Source organism: Diabrotica virgifera, chromosome 3, assembly GCF_917563875.1.
Source record: "Diabrotica virgifera virgifera chromosome 3, PGI_DIABVI_V3a".
NCBI lineage: Eukaryota > Metazoa > Arthropoda > Insecta > Coleoptera > Chrysomelidae > Diabrotica > Diabrotica virgifera.
This window is the reverse complement of record NC_065445.1, coordinates 131419542-131438526: the sequence shown is the minus strand read 5'-3', so window position 1 is coordinate 131438526 and position 18985 is coordinate 131419542. Positions and strand designations below refer to the sequence as shown.

The window sequence follows — 18985 nt, the reverse complement described above, 5'->3', positions numbered from 1 at the left end:
GAATTCATTTATTTCTTTTCTTAATTCTCGGAGGTCATTTCTATATTCTCGTTGTTCTTCTTTTATTCCTTTTACCTCCGATGTTAAACTTTGTGTTTGATCTGTTAAATTTTGCATCATTTTTAAAAGCTGATCAATTTTGTTTTCATCTTTCTGTTGTTTGGTTGGTGTTCTGGATAGTTTCTTGCTCTTGTTAAAAATATTGTCTGCATCTATCTCTAGACTTCTCTTTTTACTGTCTTCTGAGGTGTAATCATTATCACTATCCACCATTTTTTATGTATTTGTACTCTATATTAAAGCAAGCGATAAGCTCTAGTTCCCCAGTCGACCCGGCGAAGGCTCTAGAACTTCTCAAGCAATAATTGAGTATGACTTTAAATATATTAAAATTCTTTTTACTTCGAAATCTTGTTTACTTAGTTTATTATTAATTGATTGATTTCCTTTCTTGGATTTTTAAAACTTTTTGGAAAACCGGCAACGTCGCTTTTAATTTGATCAAGACTTGTTCTCTTATCTGTTGTCAAAAGAACTGGAATTTATAAAATGTCGTTTGTTTTGATTAACATAAAATGTTCTATAAGTTACTTATAGGCCGATTTTTGCCGCTATTTTTTGCACTTTAGATAGTTTATGACCTTATACAAATGTTCGCATATAGTTAATATTTTATTTCGCACTATTACCTCAAAAATCGGAATAAACTCTGGTGAAAATGTTTAACACTTTTATTTCGCACAATGCGTTGTTGCCACTCTCATATTTAAACATTTTTTCGTATCTCTGATGCCAATCTTTCTATTCTGAATAAAATGACATTTTTTATCAAACTACAAAAATTCGTTATTTGCTTTTAACTCCAGTTTTTTTAAAAAGTAATCATTCAAAGCCAGTCAAACTTCTAGAATCTATTAATAATACATAAATAAAGAAGAATGAATAAAGCCAATGACTAAAAACACCGCTAACTTACATTATTATGGTTCCAATTGGATTTATCCTTTTTTTTTTCAAAAAAGTATATTGATTTTTTAACTGTAACTTTTTTATTTTTTATCTTAGAAAGTTTGGTAAAAAAAGAATTTTGTAGGTTTTTATAAGACCTATAAGACTATTAATATTAAATCTTTTTAAAATCCTCAGTCGCAAAAAGAAGTGACTGAAAGGTTTGATAACGGTGGGTTTTGCATGTTATTACAAGTTTTAATTGTCAATAGCTCACCCAATTTTTGCCGTAGAAAAAATTTTTGCCAACCAGGTTCTTGGGAATTAAATAAGCTACAATTTCATATTTCAACATTTTTTCGTATCTCTAATGCTAATCTTTCTATTCTGAAGAAAAAGCCCTTTTTTCCAAACTACAAAAATTCGTTAGTTGCTTTTAACTCCATTTTTTTAAACTAATCATCCTAAGCCGGTCAAACTTCTGGAACCTATTAATAATACATAAATAAAGAAGACCAAATAAGGGCAATGACTAATTTAATTAGAGTAGTGATTAAGGGGTTGCCTCCGATCACTTTTTAGCTGCAAAAAATAGGGACTGACTTTCTTTTCATGATAAGTCCCTTAATTTTTGAGCTAGAGACTTTTTATTTAGTTGTGAAGATAGATATTTTTAAATACTTTAAATTAGTTTGAAAAGTTATTCTCGAAAAATGCATAGTTTTCCCGTCGTTTGACTTTGAAACTACAATATCTAGCATTTGACGAAGAAGAACTAACATATAAGTATAGTTCGATTACTATTGGTAATAAAGAAAATTAAAACAAACGGTTTTGTTTATTTTTTTAAAAGGTACATTTTCGTTAAGTAAAGCTGTTTTGATAAAACGAAAACTTTTGGAGTTATTAGCTGAAAACTCATTAAAAACATTGATTTTTTCGATATAAAACTAACACTTTCGATGGCGAATAAATCGAAAACTATTAATTTTATAATAAAAAATGTATAGAACGTTTTTTTGCTTAGAATGAATGTTTTAACCAACTTTTGCGGTCAAAATATAATAAAAATTTCCACTCCCGAGATGGGGCGGCAGCCACCCCTATGGTAAAAGCGCCTTTCGGCATCATATAGATTTTGATCCTTGGACTATGCACTACTTATTCTCAAATTTTCAGGCAAATCGATCCATTCTGTAAAAATTGCGAGGTTTTGTCCTGTTTTAAGCTTCATTACTTGGACTAATCGAGAAAAGAGGAAAAGCGTTAAAGTGATTTTTTAATAATATATTGTTACTATGGAACGCTTACAATTTTGAACATATTTAACAACAAAACACTTGGATCACAATATATCCTGCTGTATTCTCTGCTTGGATTTTCCATAAATAATAAACAATAAATAACTTTTTATTAAGTTCACGTCTTAAATTAATTATTTATCCAATACACTATCAATATTATTTAATCAACAACTCAAAATATTCCCCGATGCCATGTCAAATATTTAAAATTGTCACTGTCTTGTTCTCATATTCTATTTGACTCAGTGCGTTGTATGACAAAGATAGCGAATGTTCGATTTGGAAAATATCACCACGGACATGATGTCCATTTTTTTCAAATCCTGAAAAAAGCAATAAATATTTAAAAAAAAATTAAAAGCAGAATTAAAGACTAAATTATTATCGAGGGCCGAAAGTCCCTTAGAATAAATAAAAAGTTTCTTTTGAATGAGATATTTGAAATTAAAAATCATAGTACATTTTCTCGTAGTTTTTCACCCTTGTAACTTATTAAAATAAACATTACAGAAGTTTTCAGAGACTTTCGGCCCTCGGTAAGAACGTAATCATTCATTCTGCTTTTAAATTTTTAAAAAATACTTATTAGTTTTCTCAGGATTCGAAAAAAATGAATCTCATTTAAATAACATTGGAGTAGAAACTACGTACCCATTTCCTTAAGGGATTATTGTAATAGTCTAAAATCACGTTTTTGACATTTTTGTTTAATAGGTAGTCATTTGACTGAATGTCCATTGTAACTAGAATAAGAATCACATACGATTTTTTTAATACATTATATTTATATCAAGCAAATGTTAATTAATTTAAATTAAAACATTTAAAACAATTTTTTTTATTTACAAAACATAAATGTACATTACATTTTTCACAAAAAACATGAGTTTTCCCTTTCCACCCAACATTTTTGCATCTGGATGCTTCCTTTTTGTCATCTTAATCTGTTAAAATGATCTATTTTATATAAATATGCGTATTTTCTTCAATGGTATAATTTCAACTCTGGGTCTTTTGGAGTGTGAGGAGAATACTCAGTTGATATTTTGGGACGGCCAATGCTTCTTTTTATGGGTTTTCCCACTTGATTTAGGTTGATCTGTGATTGTTCTTCATTCTTCAATATGAGACAGCACATTATCAGCTAATTTGTCTAATTCATCCTCATATTATAATAGGACATTAAAATCTCTTGATCGTTTGGATTATCCGGATTAAAACCTGAAACAAAAATATTAATATAGACCTGCTGTCCAATGCAATGGACATCATATTTTAATGTTTGTTATCAACAAAAAACAACAATATATTATCAATGTTGAAAAAGTAGTATATAAATTGATATGTCTACTATTGTGTAAAATAATATATGGTTACATATAATAAATTTACAACGTGAAGAAATATTATATTAAAAATGAATAACCATTTTCAATTTCATTTTTATTTATTCAATTTTCAGTTTAATTTAGTTTTCAATTATTCATTTTTGATTTACATGTTTACTCCGATTGGAGTACGAACTCGTATTCTCGTTGGAACTTTACCGCGCTGAGCAGATGGGACGTGAATTATAAATTCTAAAATTCCCTCATCTTCCTTAGTCTCAGCATCCGTTATGGCTTGCAAATTGTAGAAGCCTCGGAGGTGTTACCAGAGAAGGTTCTCATTGTTGTCAGTCTGGTAGGATGTAGACTAACATTTTTGGATGTTGTTTTATGTGCTATTAGATTGAAAACTTAGTTTTTATGTTAAATATTATATTTACTTACACTTTCCAGGATATCGTGAATTCGCCATGTTACACTATTTTTAAGAGCAAATAACTTGGCTCTGATTCAAGCTAAACTGATAAGTGTTATGTTTAGTAGTTAGGACATACGTAAATGTATGTCCATTGCAATGGACACCGGGTCTGAAAGGGATAAGGTTAGTCATCTTCCAAGTCACTTTGAATATCACTATCACCAATCAGGCTTCGGCATACTATCGTCGATGTCCTTTAAAGTCGGTAACACCTTCGGTAGTAGCACTCATCTGGGATGACTCCTGATTGGCAGAGCTCTAAGAGATCCTTTTTTTAAACTCATCAGCTGAGGTTTGGAGTATGCCTTTTTAAAGTCTATTTCGCTCAGATTAACTATTTATTTTCTATTTCACTTTGCTTAAATCTATTTTGCTTTACTAAAAATATTTATTTCTTTGTAGTCAGAACTGTGATAGTACCTTTACAACACAATGCCTGATTTCGCAGTAAATATAAGGTTTCTTACTAGATCTACACGTCAGTAGGCAGTAAATATAAGGCCCTTAAGGCTATGCCATAAGGAGAATGCTAAGCCAGTCATGCATGGGCATGGTGTAAACTGGAATGTACTTTCGTGCTTTTTCAATAGCACTGTGCGTACTATCAATCTCCATGTAGCTATGTCGATCCTCGAGAAATGTCTGTTCATTTCTTTCACATAGCTGATAGCATAAATGTAGCTGATCTACACATCTAAAATATTTACAGCTCTTTCTAACTCTCCATACATTGGAAATTTTTACGAACTTTATTTTTAATGTAACAACCTGTATATTATTAAAATCTGCATACAGCTCACCGGCCACATTACAGTCGGTGAGCTGCACAATCATGACATATTTAGTTTCAAGTACTATCTATCAAGAATTTATATTTTGGAATTTGCCCTAGAAAACTTTATTTCAAAAACAAATTATAAATATACAACTTTTCTATTTAAAACATTCTGATCACTGTGTAAATTATTGCTGACTTGAAATTGCACCTGAACTTGTGTCATCGATATTCACAATTTGTATAAACATAAACATAAATGTTCGTATAGACATAAACCCTGAAATATATCGCTGGTACCTATGATTAATGTGATTCCTAATACATTTCCAGTGAAAATAATAACTCTTTGATAATTGTTGGCGATACAATCTTTTTTCATATGCTTGTCCGCGAAGATTATAACTCCCAAAATATTTATAACGAAAAGATTTAGTTCTTAATAGATGCCCACGAAAACATATTTCCTTTTCTGTTTCTGTTTCTGCCGACGAAAACAATTATTTCTGAGAACTTTTTAGTAATTATAATTTTCGTGGACCCACAAATAGAAATGATGTATTTTGCTGATACTCCTCAAGATATAAATTTTTTCGCAAACACTTTATTAGGGATTATAACTTTCACAATCATATAATCGAAAATAATATTTTTCGCGGCGTTCATTGAAAGTTCTACTCTTAACGGCATTTTTCGGAGTTATACTTTTCGTAGGCGGCGGCGATATAAATATGGATTACAGTGGAACATTGAACATGGTGCGATCATTTTCAAAAGGTTTTTGGAAAGACATCACATATAAATGGATATTGATTCCATCCATGTTTTAATACCAAAGAAAATTGAAGGAGATGGAAAAACATCTTCCCAGACAAATCTAATTTTGATAAGGGAAATAAATAATTAAAATTATTTTGATAAGTGAAATAAATCTCTTATAACTTAAAACTCCAATATCTTAAGATATTTGGTTGACTTCAACAATTGCTGTCCATAAAAACTCTGAATTTCTTCTTTTTCTTTTTGTATAGACATGACTCTGTCTGTTTTTTCGATGTGCCTCTAGTAAGTAGTCGTTCAATCGTTTTCGTGGTTGTCCCACTGATCGTCATCCTATTGGGGAACTGTCTCTCGCCGTCCTTTTGGACGACGATTCAGTTTATGTGGTCATTTCATTCTACTCTTCTGTTTCTTACCCAGTTATTAATGTACTCCACCTTGCATCTCCGTAGTATATCTGTACTTCTAGCTTTCTCCCATAGTGTCTTACCATCGATTTTTCGAAGGGTTTTCATCTCCGCTGTTTCGAGCAATCTTTTTGTCCTTTCTGTGTCTATCAGGTGTCATACTGTGATTTCAAATGCACTAAAAATCCCCTCTGTGGCTCAGTGGCAAGAGAGTCTACATTTGGACCCAAGGGTGCGAGTTCGAATCTCAGCTGGGTAAAAAATTTTTATTTATTAAAATCAATAAATGAGAATAGTTTTTATCATTGTGGGATCGGTACCCACCGGAGGGACCGTCCACGGTCGGATACAATTAGCGTCTCTTTGTAATAAGATAATGGAGTCGACTTTACTAACTAACAAGACATTTACCTAACACACAATACACATTACACTATTTGATTGCGAAATCACTGTATCATGCCAATGGCCATTAGTTGTTGAGGCATTAAGCTAAATAAAAAAAGCATTAAAACCTCTCTGTGTATATTTTGAAGAGTAGTTAGCGTTTATTGTTTAAATTTATTAATAGGGGTTAAAGAGAATTACACTATACAAGTTCCAGGAATTTTGAAAAAACCATATACATAGATACATTTTCAGTTTCAATTAGATGCTTTTAGTAGCAAAATTATTCGATATCGAACAAAGAGAAAATGGGGTTGATTTCAATATTAATTATTAATAGGCTATTGATTATGTATTTTAGAAAGGAACTACAACGTTAACGGAGTTTTATTGTTTCATATAGTCAACGGACCTCTAAATATGAAAACCCCGCGGAATGCTACCATTTAAAGGGGTGCGTTTTTGAGAAAGGGGTGAATTAGTCCCTAGGCACAGGGCGAATTAGGGTGAGTTGCATGCACTTTTGGTACAAACACGTCTACAGGAAAATTGTTCCAGGTTAAATTTACTAGCGAAACATCACATTTTAAAGTCAAAAATATTTTTTTTTTACAAAAATGTATTTAAAAGAAAAGCAAGAAAAAAACGCGAAAATAGCAATTTTGTTTTTGCCCCATAACTTTTTTCCACGGGGATATAGGTATAGGCATTGCTTTACAGAAAAAATGCCTCCATACTTCCTCTTTAAAATGTTGTTTGGTAGAAGTCTCTATGGTTTATAGTTTTCAAAATATGATTTTTCAAAGTATGCGACTCACAGCGATTTTGGCCCATTTTCCTTGTTATTTCTCAAACATTGTTCTGTAACTTGTTTCTGCGTAGCTTTAGGTATATGCAATATTACACTTAATAGGAAGAAAGGTCAATTATATTTAAACTGGTCTATTGTAGGAGGCTGTGTGACTATATTTAAGCAAGATATAGTTGTTCAAAATTTTATATTTTTAATGATTTTTGATATATTTTTCGATTATTTTTAAATTTCTCGTTATAACTTTTTTTATTGTATATTTAGGTATATACATTGTACAATAAAAAGGAAGCTTATTTTCTTTACTTTAAAATGGTGTATCATAAAAGAATCTAGGACGATATTTAAACAAGATATACTTTTTCAAAATGTAACATATACACATGCAATAGGTCCCACTAAGTTGGAACCATATGGAAAACTTTTTTATTATTAACTTTGAAAAAATAAATTCTTTATAAAATGCTCTGCATAGTCTAAAATCGAAAATGCAATCATCAGATATAAAATTTTATCAATAGAAAAAATATGAATTTCGCTCAAGAGTAAAGTACCTTTATATTTTACAATATCGAAAAGTGTTATTAAGAAAAGTTACTTGGAATTAAAATTATGTTATAATATGCAATTATATTCTTCTAATTGAAAAAAATAAATAATTTAAATTTTTTCTCAAATCCCTTGAATATCCTACGGATATCTTGTTTAAAAATAGTCCTAGAATTGTTTGCTATACACCATTTTAAAGTAAAGAAAATAATATTTTTTTGTATTGCACCACAATATACCTATATACTCCATCTAATTTACTTACCGTTGCACGTCATCCGCGTCATAGCCCGAGACGTCACATGATACCAACACGAAATATTTAGGCGGTAGGTGTGTTCTTTTTTAGAATCACTTTGCCGAGTACACTGGCGTTACAGCCACTAGGCATATTTTATTATATACGCGTAGAAATAATATTTATAGATTTATATTAATGTTAAATTACAGACATACAAAATAATATGTTTCATTTAATTTGTATAAATGGATTATAAAGCGTTTTTATGAAGCACATTTGTTCGGAATACACTGTAACTATAATCGAACGAAGGTGATATTTTGGCATAAATTGATAACATTTATTTGACAGTTGCGGCGATGACACTTCATATTTGTTTATATTCTTTACTATAAGTATTTGTTTCATTATATTTACTGTTTTTATTATGTACTTTAACGTAAGATTATAACTTAATTCTTGTTTTCTATTGCTAAAGTTTTTATTTATTTACATTGAATATTAATTTGTTTTGCTGTATAATCCACTTCCACAAAAATTGTGTGATGTATTTGATTTAAAATGAATTCAAGAATTTTTTGTAATTGGGCAACAATGTCAACTTAGATCTCTAACGTAAATAATGACGTGCAACGGTAAGTAAATTAGATGGAGTGTAGTTGATTTTTAACCAAGAGGAGTAAACTAAAAAGACAGATTCACACCCAAGAAAGTTACTAGAAAAGTCACCAAATTCATCTTGTTTTTTCGTTGATCATATCAGCTTTCGATGATAATCCATACATATTATATTATACTAACACATCGCTAAAGAGTTTTAAAAACAACTGTTTTTATATAAAAGTAGACTAAAAATCTAAAATTTAAAGGAATAATGCAAAAAACACAAAAAATCGCCGATATACTTAATTAACCTATAAAATGACAAGTGCCAAAATTTCATAAATGTCATTAGTGTCAAAATTTAATAACAGTTGACTAAACTTGCCTGCGGTTGGACCAATTAGAAACAAGCATTACGGCGCGGTAAATTTGAATCACTCCTCTTGTTTAAAAAAGAAACAATAAATGTACAAGAAAGAAAGTCATAATGAGAAATTTAAAAAGTAATCATTAAAAATATCAAAAATCATTAAAAGTATAAAACCTTGAAAAAGCATAACTTGCTTGAAAAGAGCCGTATAATCTTATGCAATAGACCATTTGAAAGGTAATTGACTTCTCTTTCTACTAAATGCACCATTGCATATACCTAGAAATGCGTAGAAAAAAATTACAGAACAATGTTTGCGAAATAATGGGGAAAATGGCTCAAAAATGCTGTGAGAGGCGAACTTTGAAAAATCCTATTTCGGAAACTATACACCCTAGAGACTTTTACCAAACTTCATTTTAAAGAGGAAGGATGGAAGTTATTTTTCGCAGAAGCAATGCCTCTACCTATATCCCTGTGGAAAAAAGTTATGAGGCAAAAAACAAAATGGCTTTCTTTCGTGTTTTTTTCGTGCTTTTCTTTTGAATATGTTTTTGTAAAAAAATTATTTTTGACTTTAAAATTTGATATTTCGATAGTAAATTTAACCTGGAACAATTTTCCTGTACTCGTGTTTGTACCAAATGTGCATAGAACTCACTCTAATTCACCCTGTGCCTAGGGACTAATTCACTCCTTTCTCAAAAATGCACCCATTTAAATGGTAACACTCCGCGGTTTTTTCAAATTTAGAGGTCTATTGACCATATGAGACAATAAAATCCCGTTAACGTTGTAGTTCTTTTTAGCTCTTTTATTTTGAACATAATCAATTGTCTATAAAATTGAAAAAACTTATAGTAGAGTTTTATTTAAATTGTATTAATTATAATAGGTCTCTGTAACTCCAAAAGTTTTTAGTTTCTCCTGAATAGTTTGATTATTGCAGATACCTATGACATTTTGCGCATAGGCCATCGACATACATAATACTGTTTACTGGTTATTAACTTGAAACACTTTTTATCGTGCAGTTTGTACTTACTAAACTTTGTATATTAAAACGGATTTAAATGTTTATATATGTTCTTATTTTCATAATATTTTTCATTTAATAGAGTTTAATGTCTCACATACTACTGACCTTTAAAATGTTATAATGAGATTCTTTAAATATAATTAAAGCTTTGTGTAGAGTATTTTATATTGTTCTCATTAAAAAAATGAATAGGTATTTACCTTAAGTTATGTCACGGTGATAATAGGAATAATAGTGTGATGGGAATGTTCATTAACCATAAAAAAGAAAGTATTTTAATACAATGGGTTTACAGGTTCCAAGTGTCTTGGATTAGATGGAGTTAGAAAACGCTATTTACTTCAGAATCTAAATATTTTGTGGCTGTTAAATTGTTTAGAACCATTGTTAATTGTTTACATATTAGTTATTTTGATCTAAATATTTTATTATTTTATTCAAACCCAGCTGGTTATTGAATATCCTCATACAGTTGAGTCCGCGAATCTTTACCCGTGCGTCATCATTTAAAGCATACGAAATAAGTCGATGATAAGTCGGGAATTGAAATTTACTAAACGCAACAGCAAGTCACTTACTGTCACTTCCTCCAATAGCCTCAGGTTTTCTTAATATTCTGTTTTTTTATTCATTCCCTTAAGTTGGATAATACAAAAGTTAGGTACTTTAACAACTAGCCATGTTCTTCATGAGTACAGAGTGTTTCTAAATAAGTGCGACAAACTTTAAGGAGTAATTCTGCATTAAAAAATAATGACAATTTGCTTTATAATCGTCCACAAATGCTTCATTCCCAGATCCGGGATGTTGAATTTTTTCTTACAAACTGACGATTTATTTATTGCTTTAAAACCGAGATATGCAAATGAAATTTGGTGGGATATCAGACGTAGTTATTGCACATTTTTGACATACATTTAACAATTTTATATTCACCGTTGGCGTTCATACGGGCAGTATGATCGGTCATATTACCCGCATGCGCGCCAATGGTGAACATAAAATTCTTAATTGCATGTCAAAAAATGCGCAACAATTATGTCTTAAACCCCACCAAATTTAATTTGCATATCTCAACCGGTTTTAAAGCAATAAATAAATCGTCAGTTTGTAAGAAAAAATTCAACATCTCTTATCTCGGAAACGAAGCATCTGTGGACATACGATTATAAAGCAAACTGTCATTATTATTTAATGTAGAATTACCCCTTAAAGTTTGTCGCGCTTATTAGAAACACTCTGCACTAATGAAGAACATGGCTAGTTGTTAAAGTACCTAACTTTTGTATTATCCAACATAAGAGAATGAATAAAAAAAACAGAACGTTAAGAAAACCTGAGGCTATAGTCGGGTTTTAATTTCAGTACTTTATAAATGCTAGAATATGCCACAGAGTGTTGCGAACTATAAAAAAAAAAAACACAGTTTGATTCATACACCCGGTATACAATGAAAATTTACCTGTTTAGCAACAATATTATTACAGCGATATTGTTAAGGAATAATCCTATAACATATTAAAAATATTACTTAAATCGGACAACAGGTTTAGGAGATACGAGACATCAAAAATTACCCATTTTTTGGGGTGCCCGTTTTCTCTGAAGCGCAGTGTATTTGGTTTTTTCTTCGTTTATTTCTAAACCATATTCCTTGGCTGTTATCTCTAGTCTATTAAATATTTATCTTAATTCTGCAGGTCTCCTTGTTATTAAGGTAGTATCATCTGCGTATGCTACACATTGATGCCTGTGATGATATATTGTGCCTCTAGTATAGATGTTGCATTCTCGTAAATTTAAATTGAAGAAATCTGTTGATAACGGGTCACCTTGTCGCAGGCCTCTATTGGTGATAAAGCTTCTTATCCGAAACCCGTCCTTCTGTCATAACTTTACTTTTAGTATCACTGAGTATGTACAGAGGCATCGCACTATTAGAAATAGTTTATAAAATCTTGGCACAAAGTATAAGAAAAAGGCTAAGTCATTATTCGGAAAAAATACTGGGGGAATACCAGGCAGGTTTTAGAAACAACGGATCAACGACTGACCAAATATTTGCCTTAAAAGAAATACAGACTACCTGTTATGAACATAAAACAGTACTATATGCTTTGTTCATAGACTTTAAGCAGGCTTACGACACAGTAAATAGACAGCAGATGTACGAACTGATGAAAGAATTGGGGATACCAAGTAAAATTGTCAGGATGATAAAGATGACGATGGAAAACACAACAAACGAAATAGCTTGGAAAGGGTATACATCCAAAAAGTTTGAAACCAAGGAAGGATTACGACAAGGAGACCCACTATCAACAATGGCATTCAATCTAACATTGGAAGGAATAATCAGGAAAAGCAGAATAAACATTCAAGAAACGATATTTAAAAACGGCCACCAATGCATAGCATTTGCAGATGATCTGACGCTATTAGCAACAAGCAAAAAAGAACTACAAAAGTTAATGAAAAACATAATAACAGAAGCCAAAAAATTCGGACTTAAAATAAATGAAGAAAAGACAAAGTATATGATAATGGGAGAGATCCAAAAAGAAAAAGAGAATAACATCATAGTACAAATAGATGGAGAAAAAACATACTCGTTCAAAAGAGCCAAAGAAATTATTTACCTGGGAGCCAAAATAGATGAAAATGGTCATGAAGAAGGGGAGATAAAGGCAAGAATAGCTAAAGGAAATAAAAAATATGGAGCATTACGCACATTATTGAAATCCAAATATGTATCAAGAAAAACAAAAATAAGAATTTATAAGATTGTTATCAGACCTACAGTAACATACGCAAGCGAGACATGGGTGCTCAAAAAGTCAGAAACAGACCTTTTAGAAAGATGGGACAGAAAAATGCAAAGAGCAATTGGAGGTGTGAAAATAGAAGGTTAGTGGAGAAGAAGAACCAATAAAGAATTGGAAGAACTATATCAAGAGCCAACGATTACGACGACGATCAAAGCACAGAGAATACGATACTTGGGGCACATAGAGAGAATGGGAAGTAAACGAATGCCAAAAATGGTACTCTCATGAAAACCAATACAAAAGAGGAGGAAAGGCAGGCCAAGGAAAAGATGGAAGGACAGTGTATATGAAGACTTGAAGAAAAGTAACATTGAGAGATGGAAAGAACTAGCATTGGACAGAAGGAGATGGAGAGAGGTGGTGAAGGAGTGTATAAAAAGACGTATTTAAATAAAATTTATAAGTTTTATAAGTTATGTAAGTTATATTGATTTATTTATTATATTATATATGTAATCAGAAAGTGCTAAGTCAGGAACCAATAGAGAAAAAAATTGAAAAAAGAAAACTGAATTGGTTTGGACATATAAATAGGATGAACGAGAACAGACTAGTAAAGAAGGTGACAGATGCCAAAAGACAGGGGAAAAGAAGAAGGGGCAGACCTAGAAAGGGGTGGATGGAACAAATCGAGGAAATCGGGACAAATAGAGGGAAAACAGTGCAACAGATGAAGGAAATGGCAGGAGACCGGAAGAAATGGGTAAAAGATGGATATGTGATACCAAAGTCCGACGCTCTTATAGGGCATAAGGACAACGAGAAGAAGAAGAAGAAGATGTAATCAGAAATGTAAACATTTTAGCCCTAGGCCTACAAGGCCTGTTGCGCTTAATAAATAAATAATATCACTGAGTATGCATTTAGTCAATCTTACTATTTTTGTGGAAATTCAAAATATTCTAGCGTTTCATATACTTTATTTCTTTTTATGGTATCGTATGCCTGTGTAAAATCAATAAATAAAATATTTAATGCTAGGTTGAATTCATATGAGCTAGATAAAATTGTTTCATTGCAAAAATTTGGTCTATTACCGATCTGTATACTCTAAAACCCGCTTGATATTCACCTAGACAATTTTCAACTTTTGTTTTAATTTTATTTCTAATTGATATGGCCAGAATCTTATATACTGTATCTTGTAGAGCTATTCCCCTGTAATTTCTACATTCTGTAACGTCTCCTTTTTTAGCTTCTTTCCACTGATTGGGTATTTTCTCTTTGCTCCACACTATATCCACAGTAACAAAAATATGGCATCAAATGCGTTGTGTGTCATTGTACCTGCATGAAAGTTTCATGAAAATCGTCTTTTTCGTTTCAAAGATATTTATTAGGTTCCACACTCTATCCCAACTCTTCACATATAATTGATTGATATTAGGTGCAATTAAACGAATCTGACTGATTTAAATTTAAAACGTCTGTTAGATTTCTTTAATATTGGGACCATGTATGTCCGGAAGATCGACATTTAGTGTCATAGCTCAGCAACATTTGTAGCACTTTTAATTATATTAGTCCTGGTCCCTGGTTACTGGATAATTTTCAAGGCCATAGCCCAAAAAAGAATAAGAATAAAAAGTAAGATTGAGGTTATGATATTAAAAGGTAAACATTGTATGTAGTAAATAAAATTACTTATTAAAATGCAGTATTACAAGTAACATACAATTAATTAAAATCACTTTAATAATTGCAAATCATATTTGATTTATTATTTATATATTTCATTTCATTCACAATGACAGTAGGTATGAAATATGTCAATATGACAATTTCAATTGACAATATGAATTATTTAAGGTAGGTACTAGCACACTTTAGAAGACCAAAAATAAACATTTTTTTCATAACTCTTAAGAGTACAAAAAATATATCATTTTTCATTTGTGCACGTACACTAATATTGTAGAGGGCGCAAAAGTCGAGGCCTCGAAAAATGATGGCGGACAGTTAATCTCAGTATTGGGATACCTGAAACAAAAATATCGTACTGCATTTGAAAAAGGAAAGTTTCTTACGTGACAATTAACCACAATTTGACCAAAATATAAAAAATAAATATTTTGTAACCATGAAAAACTGAGAAAAAACCGGAGATTTTTCACAAAATTTTTTCAAAGGACCCCGCACAAACCTTATGTAAAATAGGTCCCAGTGGATTTCGTTCATACTTTGGGAAAATACTCTTTGAAGCATCCTGATAAGTTCTCATGGGCACAACTCAATCGTATGAAGGATTTTCAAGATATAGAGGCCCAAACTCGGAAAATTATAAGATTTACGGGGTATTCCAATTCCGTGAGTTACTGGTTATTTGGCAACATGTAGAAGTTTGGATCAAGGAAAAGTACTAGTAGTCTAGGATTTTTTCCTGGCTATCCAATGGAGACTTTTAGTTTGACCTTGACCTTCAACGGACGTCATCTTCTAGAGTTTCGAGGGTTTTCGGCATTCAATTGATATAAACAGATTACTCATGGGTTTTTGGGATCACTAAACATGAATATGCCATCAGAATTGCCCTCCGGATGACGTGGTGGCCAGGGCCTCTGCAAGGGACGTCATCTTCTAGAGTTTCGATGGTTTTTGGCATTTAATTGATGCAAATGAATTACTGGAGGGTTTTTTGAGATATACACGAATATGCCACCAGAACAGACTCACACCAATGAAAGGAGCTCATAGAGTTTCGAGGGTCTTTGGTACTACATTAATGCAAACGGATTAGTTATAGGTTTTTGGGGTTGCTGAACACGAATACGTGATCAGCACAGACACAGGAGCACCTGGTGCCTAAGACAGGTTATCTTCTGGAGTTTCGGAGGAATCAAATGGATTACTCTTAGGTTTATCTAAGTCATATACGTGTTCAGCAACCCCAAAACCAGAAGAGTAATCCGCTTGCATCAATTTAGTACCGAAAACTCTCAAAACCCCAGAAGATTACGTGCCTTAGGCACCAGGTATCTCGGTGTCTGTTCTGATGGCGTATTTGTGTTTAGCAGCCCCAAAAACTAATGAGTAATACCCATCTGCATCAATTTAATGCCGAAACCTGTCGAAACTCCAGAAGAAGACCTGCCTTAGGCACCAGGTGCTCCGTGGATCGGATATGATATCGAATTCACGTTCAGCAACCCCAAAAACCTGTGAGTAATCAGTTTACATTAATTTAATACCGAAAGCTCTCGAATCTCCAAAGCATGACGTGCCTTTGACACCGGGTACTCCAATGTCTGTTCTAATGGGGTATTCGTGCTCAGCAACTCCAAAAACCTATGAGTAATCCGTTTGCATCAATGTAGTACCAAAGACCCTCGAAACTCCAGGAGCTTCTTTCATTGACCTTGAAAACCAGGTGCTCCGGGAGTGGGTTCTGGTGGCAATTCGTGTTTGGCAACCTCAAAAAACCCTCCAGTAATTCATTTGCATCAATTAAATGCCGATAACCATAAAAACTCTAGAAGATGACGTCCCTTACAGTGGCCCTGGCCACCACGTCATCCGGAGGTCAATTCTGATGGCATATTCGTGTTTTGCGATTCCAAAAACCCATGAGTAATCTGTTTATATCAATTTAATGCCTAAAACCCTCGAAACTCTAGAAGATGACGTCCGTTGAAGGTCAAGGTCAAAGCAAAGGTCGCCATTAGATAGCCAGGAAAAAAATCCTCGACTACTAGTACTTTTTCTTGATCCAAACTTCTACATTTTGCCAAATAACCAGTAACTCACGGAATTGGAATACCCCGCAAATCTTAGAATTTTCCGAGTTTGGGGCTCTATATCTTAAAAATGCTTCATACGATTGAGTTGTGCCCATGAGAACTTTTTATCAGGATGCTTCAAAGAGCATTTTCCCAAAGTATGAACGAAATCCACTGGGACCTATTTTCCATAAGGTTTGTGCGGGGTCCTTTCCGTAAAATCTTTTTTTGCGGAATTTTTCACTAACGGTGGTAAATAGTCACCGTAAGAAACCTTCCTTTTTCAAGTACCGTACAAGGAGATGTTTTTATGTATTTTTGTTTCAGAGTTCCCAATCCTGAGATTAACTGTCCGCCATCGTCAACTACTTTTTTTCGAGGCCTCGACTTTGGCGCCCTCTACAATATTAGTGTACGTGCATAAATGAAAAAAGATACTTATATTTTTTGTATTCTCTAAGAGTTATATATTAATATGTAAAAAGTTTTATGTTCATTTCTAATAAAGGTTCCCAGAAAAAAATCTTGAAAAAATGCTTATTTTTGGTCTTTTAAAGTGTACTAGTACCTTAAGAGAGTTATAAGATTTCTCCGCTACTAGCGCACGATCGTTTCTCGTATCCCCTTTAAGTACTTGCACATAGCGAATATGTGCAGTGTTTATATTTAAGTAATAACTATACAATAGTTTGTATTATGTATTTAAGTTAAATAATTTTCAGGAAATCATGATATCCCGCATCGAACGCGAAAAAAGTGATCAACTGAAAGCCCTTAGTTCAAAGCTCCTCCTTTTTGAGTCAAGACTGATTCGGAAACAAAAAGACATATCAACGATGTTGAATATCAGGTAATTATTAAATTAGTATTCCCTGTTTTTTTTGCAGATCTGTAAACAGCCTTTGGTAAGACAACTAAAAACAATTCGACAAGAAGACGGGCCTGGAAATCAAGCCCTTAGTTGTGGAAGCTCCATATAAAATAGGATAACTGCTTCATAAGGAAGTGGAATAAATAAGTGCTAACTGCTAAGGAAGTGGAATACAACACACATGTTCAGTCAAAGTGAAGAAAAAGAGCCGGCAAAGAGGCTGAGTGAACATGGCTTACATAACCACGTAGTTACTACTACTTGAAGTGGAGCCCCGGAAGGGGAAAACTTCAGGTGAGGTTGAAACTCTCTAAAGTTTTGGCCTGGCCAGGCACGGAAAACCAAGGGAAAGATGACTCAAATGTGTACAATATTTTTATGTTTGTTATGCAATGAAATTAGGTCACATTTCAGTCAACAGCCAATGATAAATTTTTTGTCATTCATTTGAGTAATAGAAGATGGGTTATGCGCGTCCGAATGCGTATAGGATAAACCATAGAGCATCAGGACGACAAAAATCTTACAACTTAACAAGTACTGGACACCCTAAATTGTCATAAATCTGGACACCCTAAATCTTGTCGCAAGTATTTTTGATGTTGTGATTTCCCGCTACTTACAACTTTGTTTGGGGAAGTATGAAGCGGTAAGTAGGTAGGAAGAAAACTGATGCAAGTGATAAGTGAGAAGTGCAGGGCGTACACATACCCTAGAAATACTACCAGCAAGGCGAGAGATTCGTCTTAATGTGCGGGTAACTAGGAAGAAAATTTTGGGTAGGCGAATGTGGAGGATGTTAGAGTTCAATAACACAGACATCTAACTAAAAGGTCGAGGATTCGAGACATTAATAAATAGGATGAACAAACATGAAGTGGTGTTAGAGTTCACTGTCATATGTACTGTCAAAAATAAGTGAATTCGTAAAGCATTTATGAGTTTTCTTTGATTTCATAAATGGGTGATAGAATAAAAATATGTTTGTAAAGTAGTATGTACAGGGTTATTCACTATATTTTGACCCCCTGTAAACTGCTTTATTTACAGAATTAGAAAAATGTAAAATACAAAAGTTATTCGATTTTTAAATTATGATTTTTTGACATATATGTCATACTAGTGACGTCATCTATCTGGGCGTGATGACGTAATCGACTATTTTTTTAAATGGGAATAGGGGTCGAGTGCTAGCTCATTTGAAAGGTTATTAAATTCCCTATTCAGTAATATAAACATTAACATGATTAATTATACAGGGTGTCCAAAAATAATGTTTTTAAATAAATTAATTGACACAAAAAGAAGAATGTATGTAATTTATTTAATTCAAAATACATTATACTCCTGTCAAAAAACAGAAATAAATATTTATTGAACAAATAAACATTACTTTTCACTTAACGACGTTCTACACTTTCGGCAAAGAATTAAGGATTTGCATGGAATTTTAGTATGTTATACTTTACTTAAAAAAACTAAGACTTGATTTTTAAAAAATTGTTTTACCGTGCCGTTTAATTACTATTAAGGGTCAAAGTTAAGTTTTA

General features: G+C 32.4%; 1 protein-coding gene across 1 annotated transcript in view; it reads left to right on the top strand.

The window, feature by feature from the left end:
* LOC114343127 (uncharacterized) overlaps nucleotides 1-18985 on the top strand; it is a 79891-nt gene that overhangs the window by 19240 nt on the left and 41666 nt on the right. The window contains exon 3 of the mRNA XM_028293938.2: nucleotides 17287-17414. Within this exon, the coding sequence (XP_028149739.1) occupies nucleotides 17287-17414 (128 nt within the window). The remainder of the gene's footprint in view (nucleotides 1-17286; nucleotides 17415-18985) is intronic.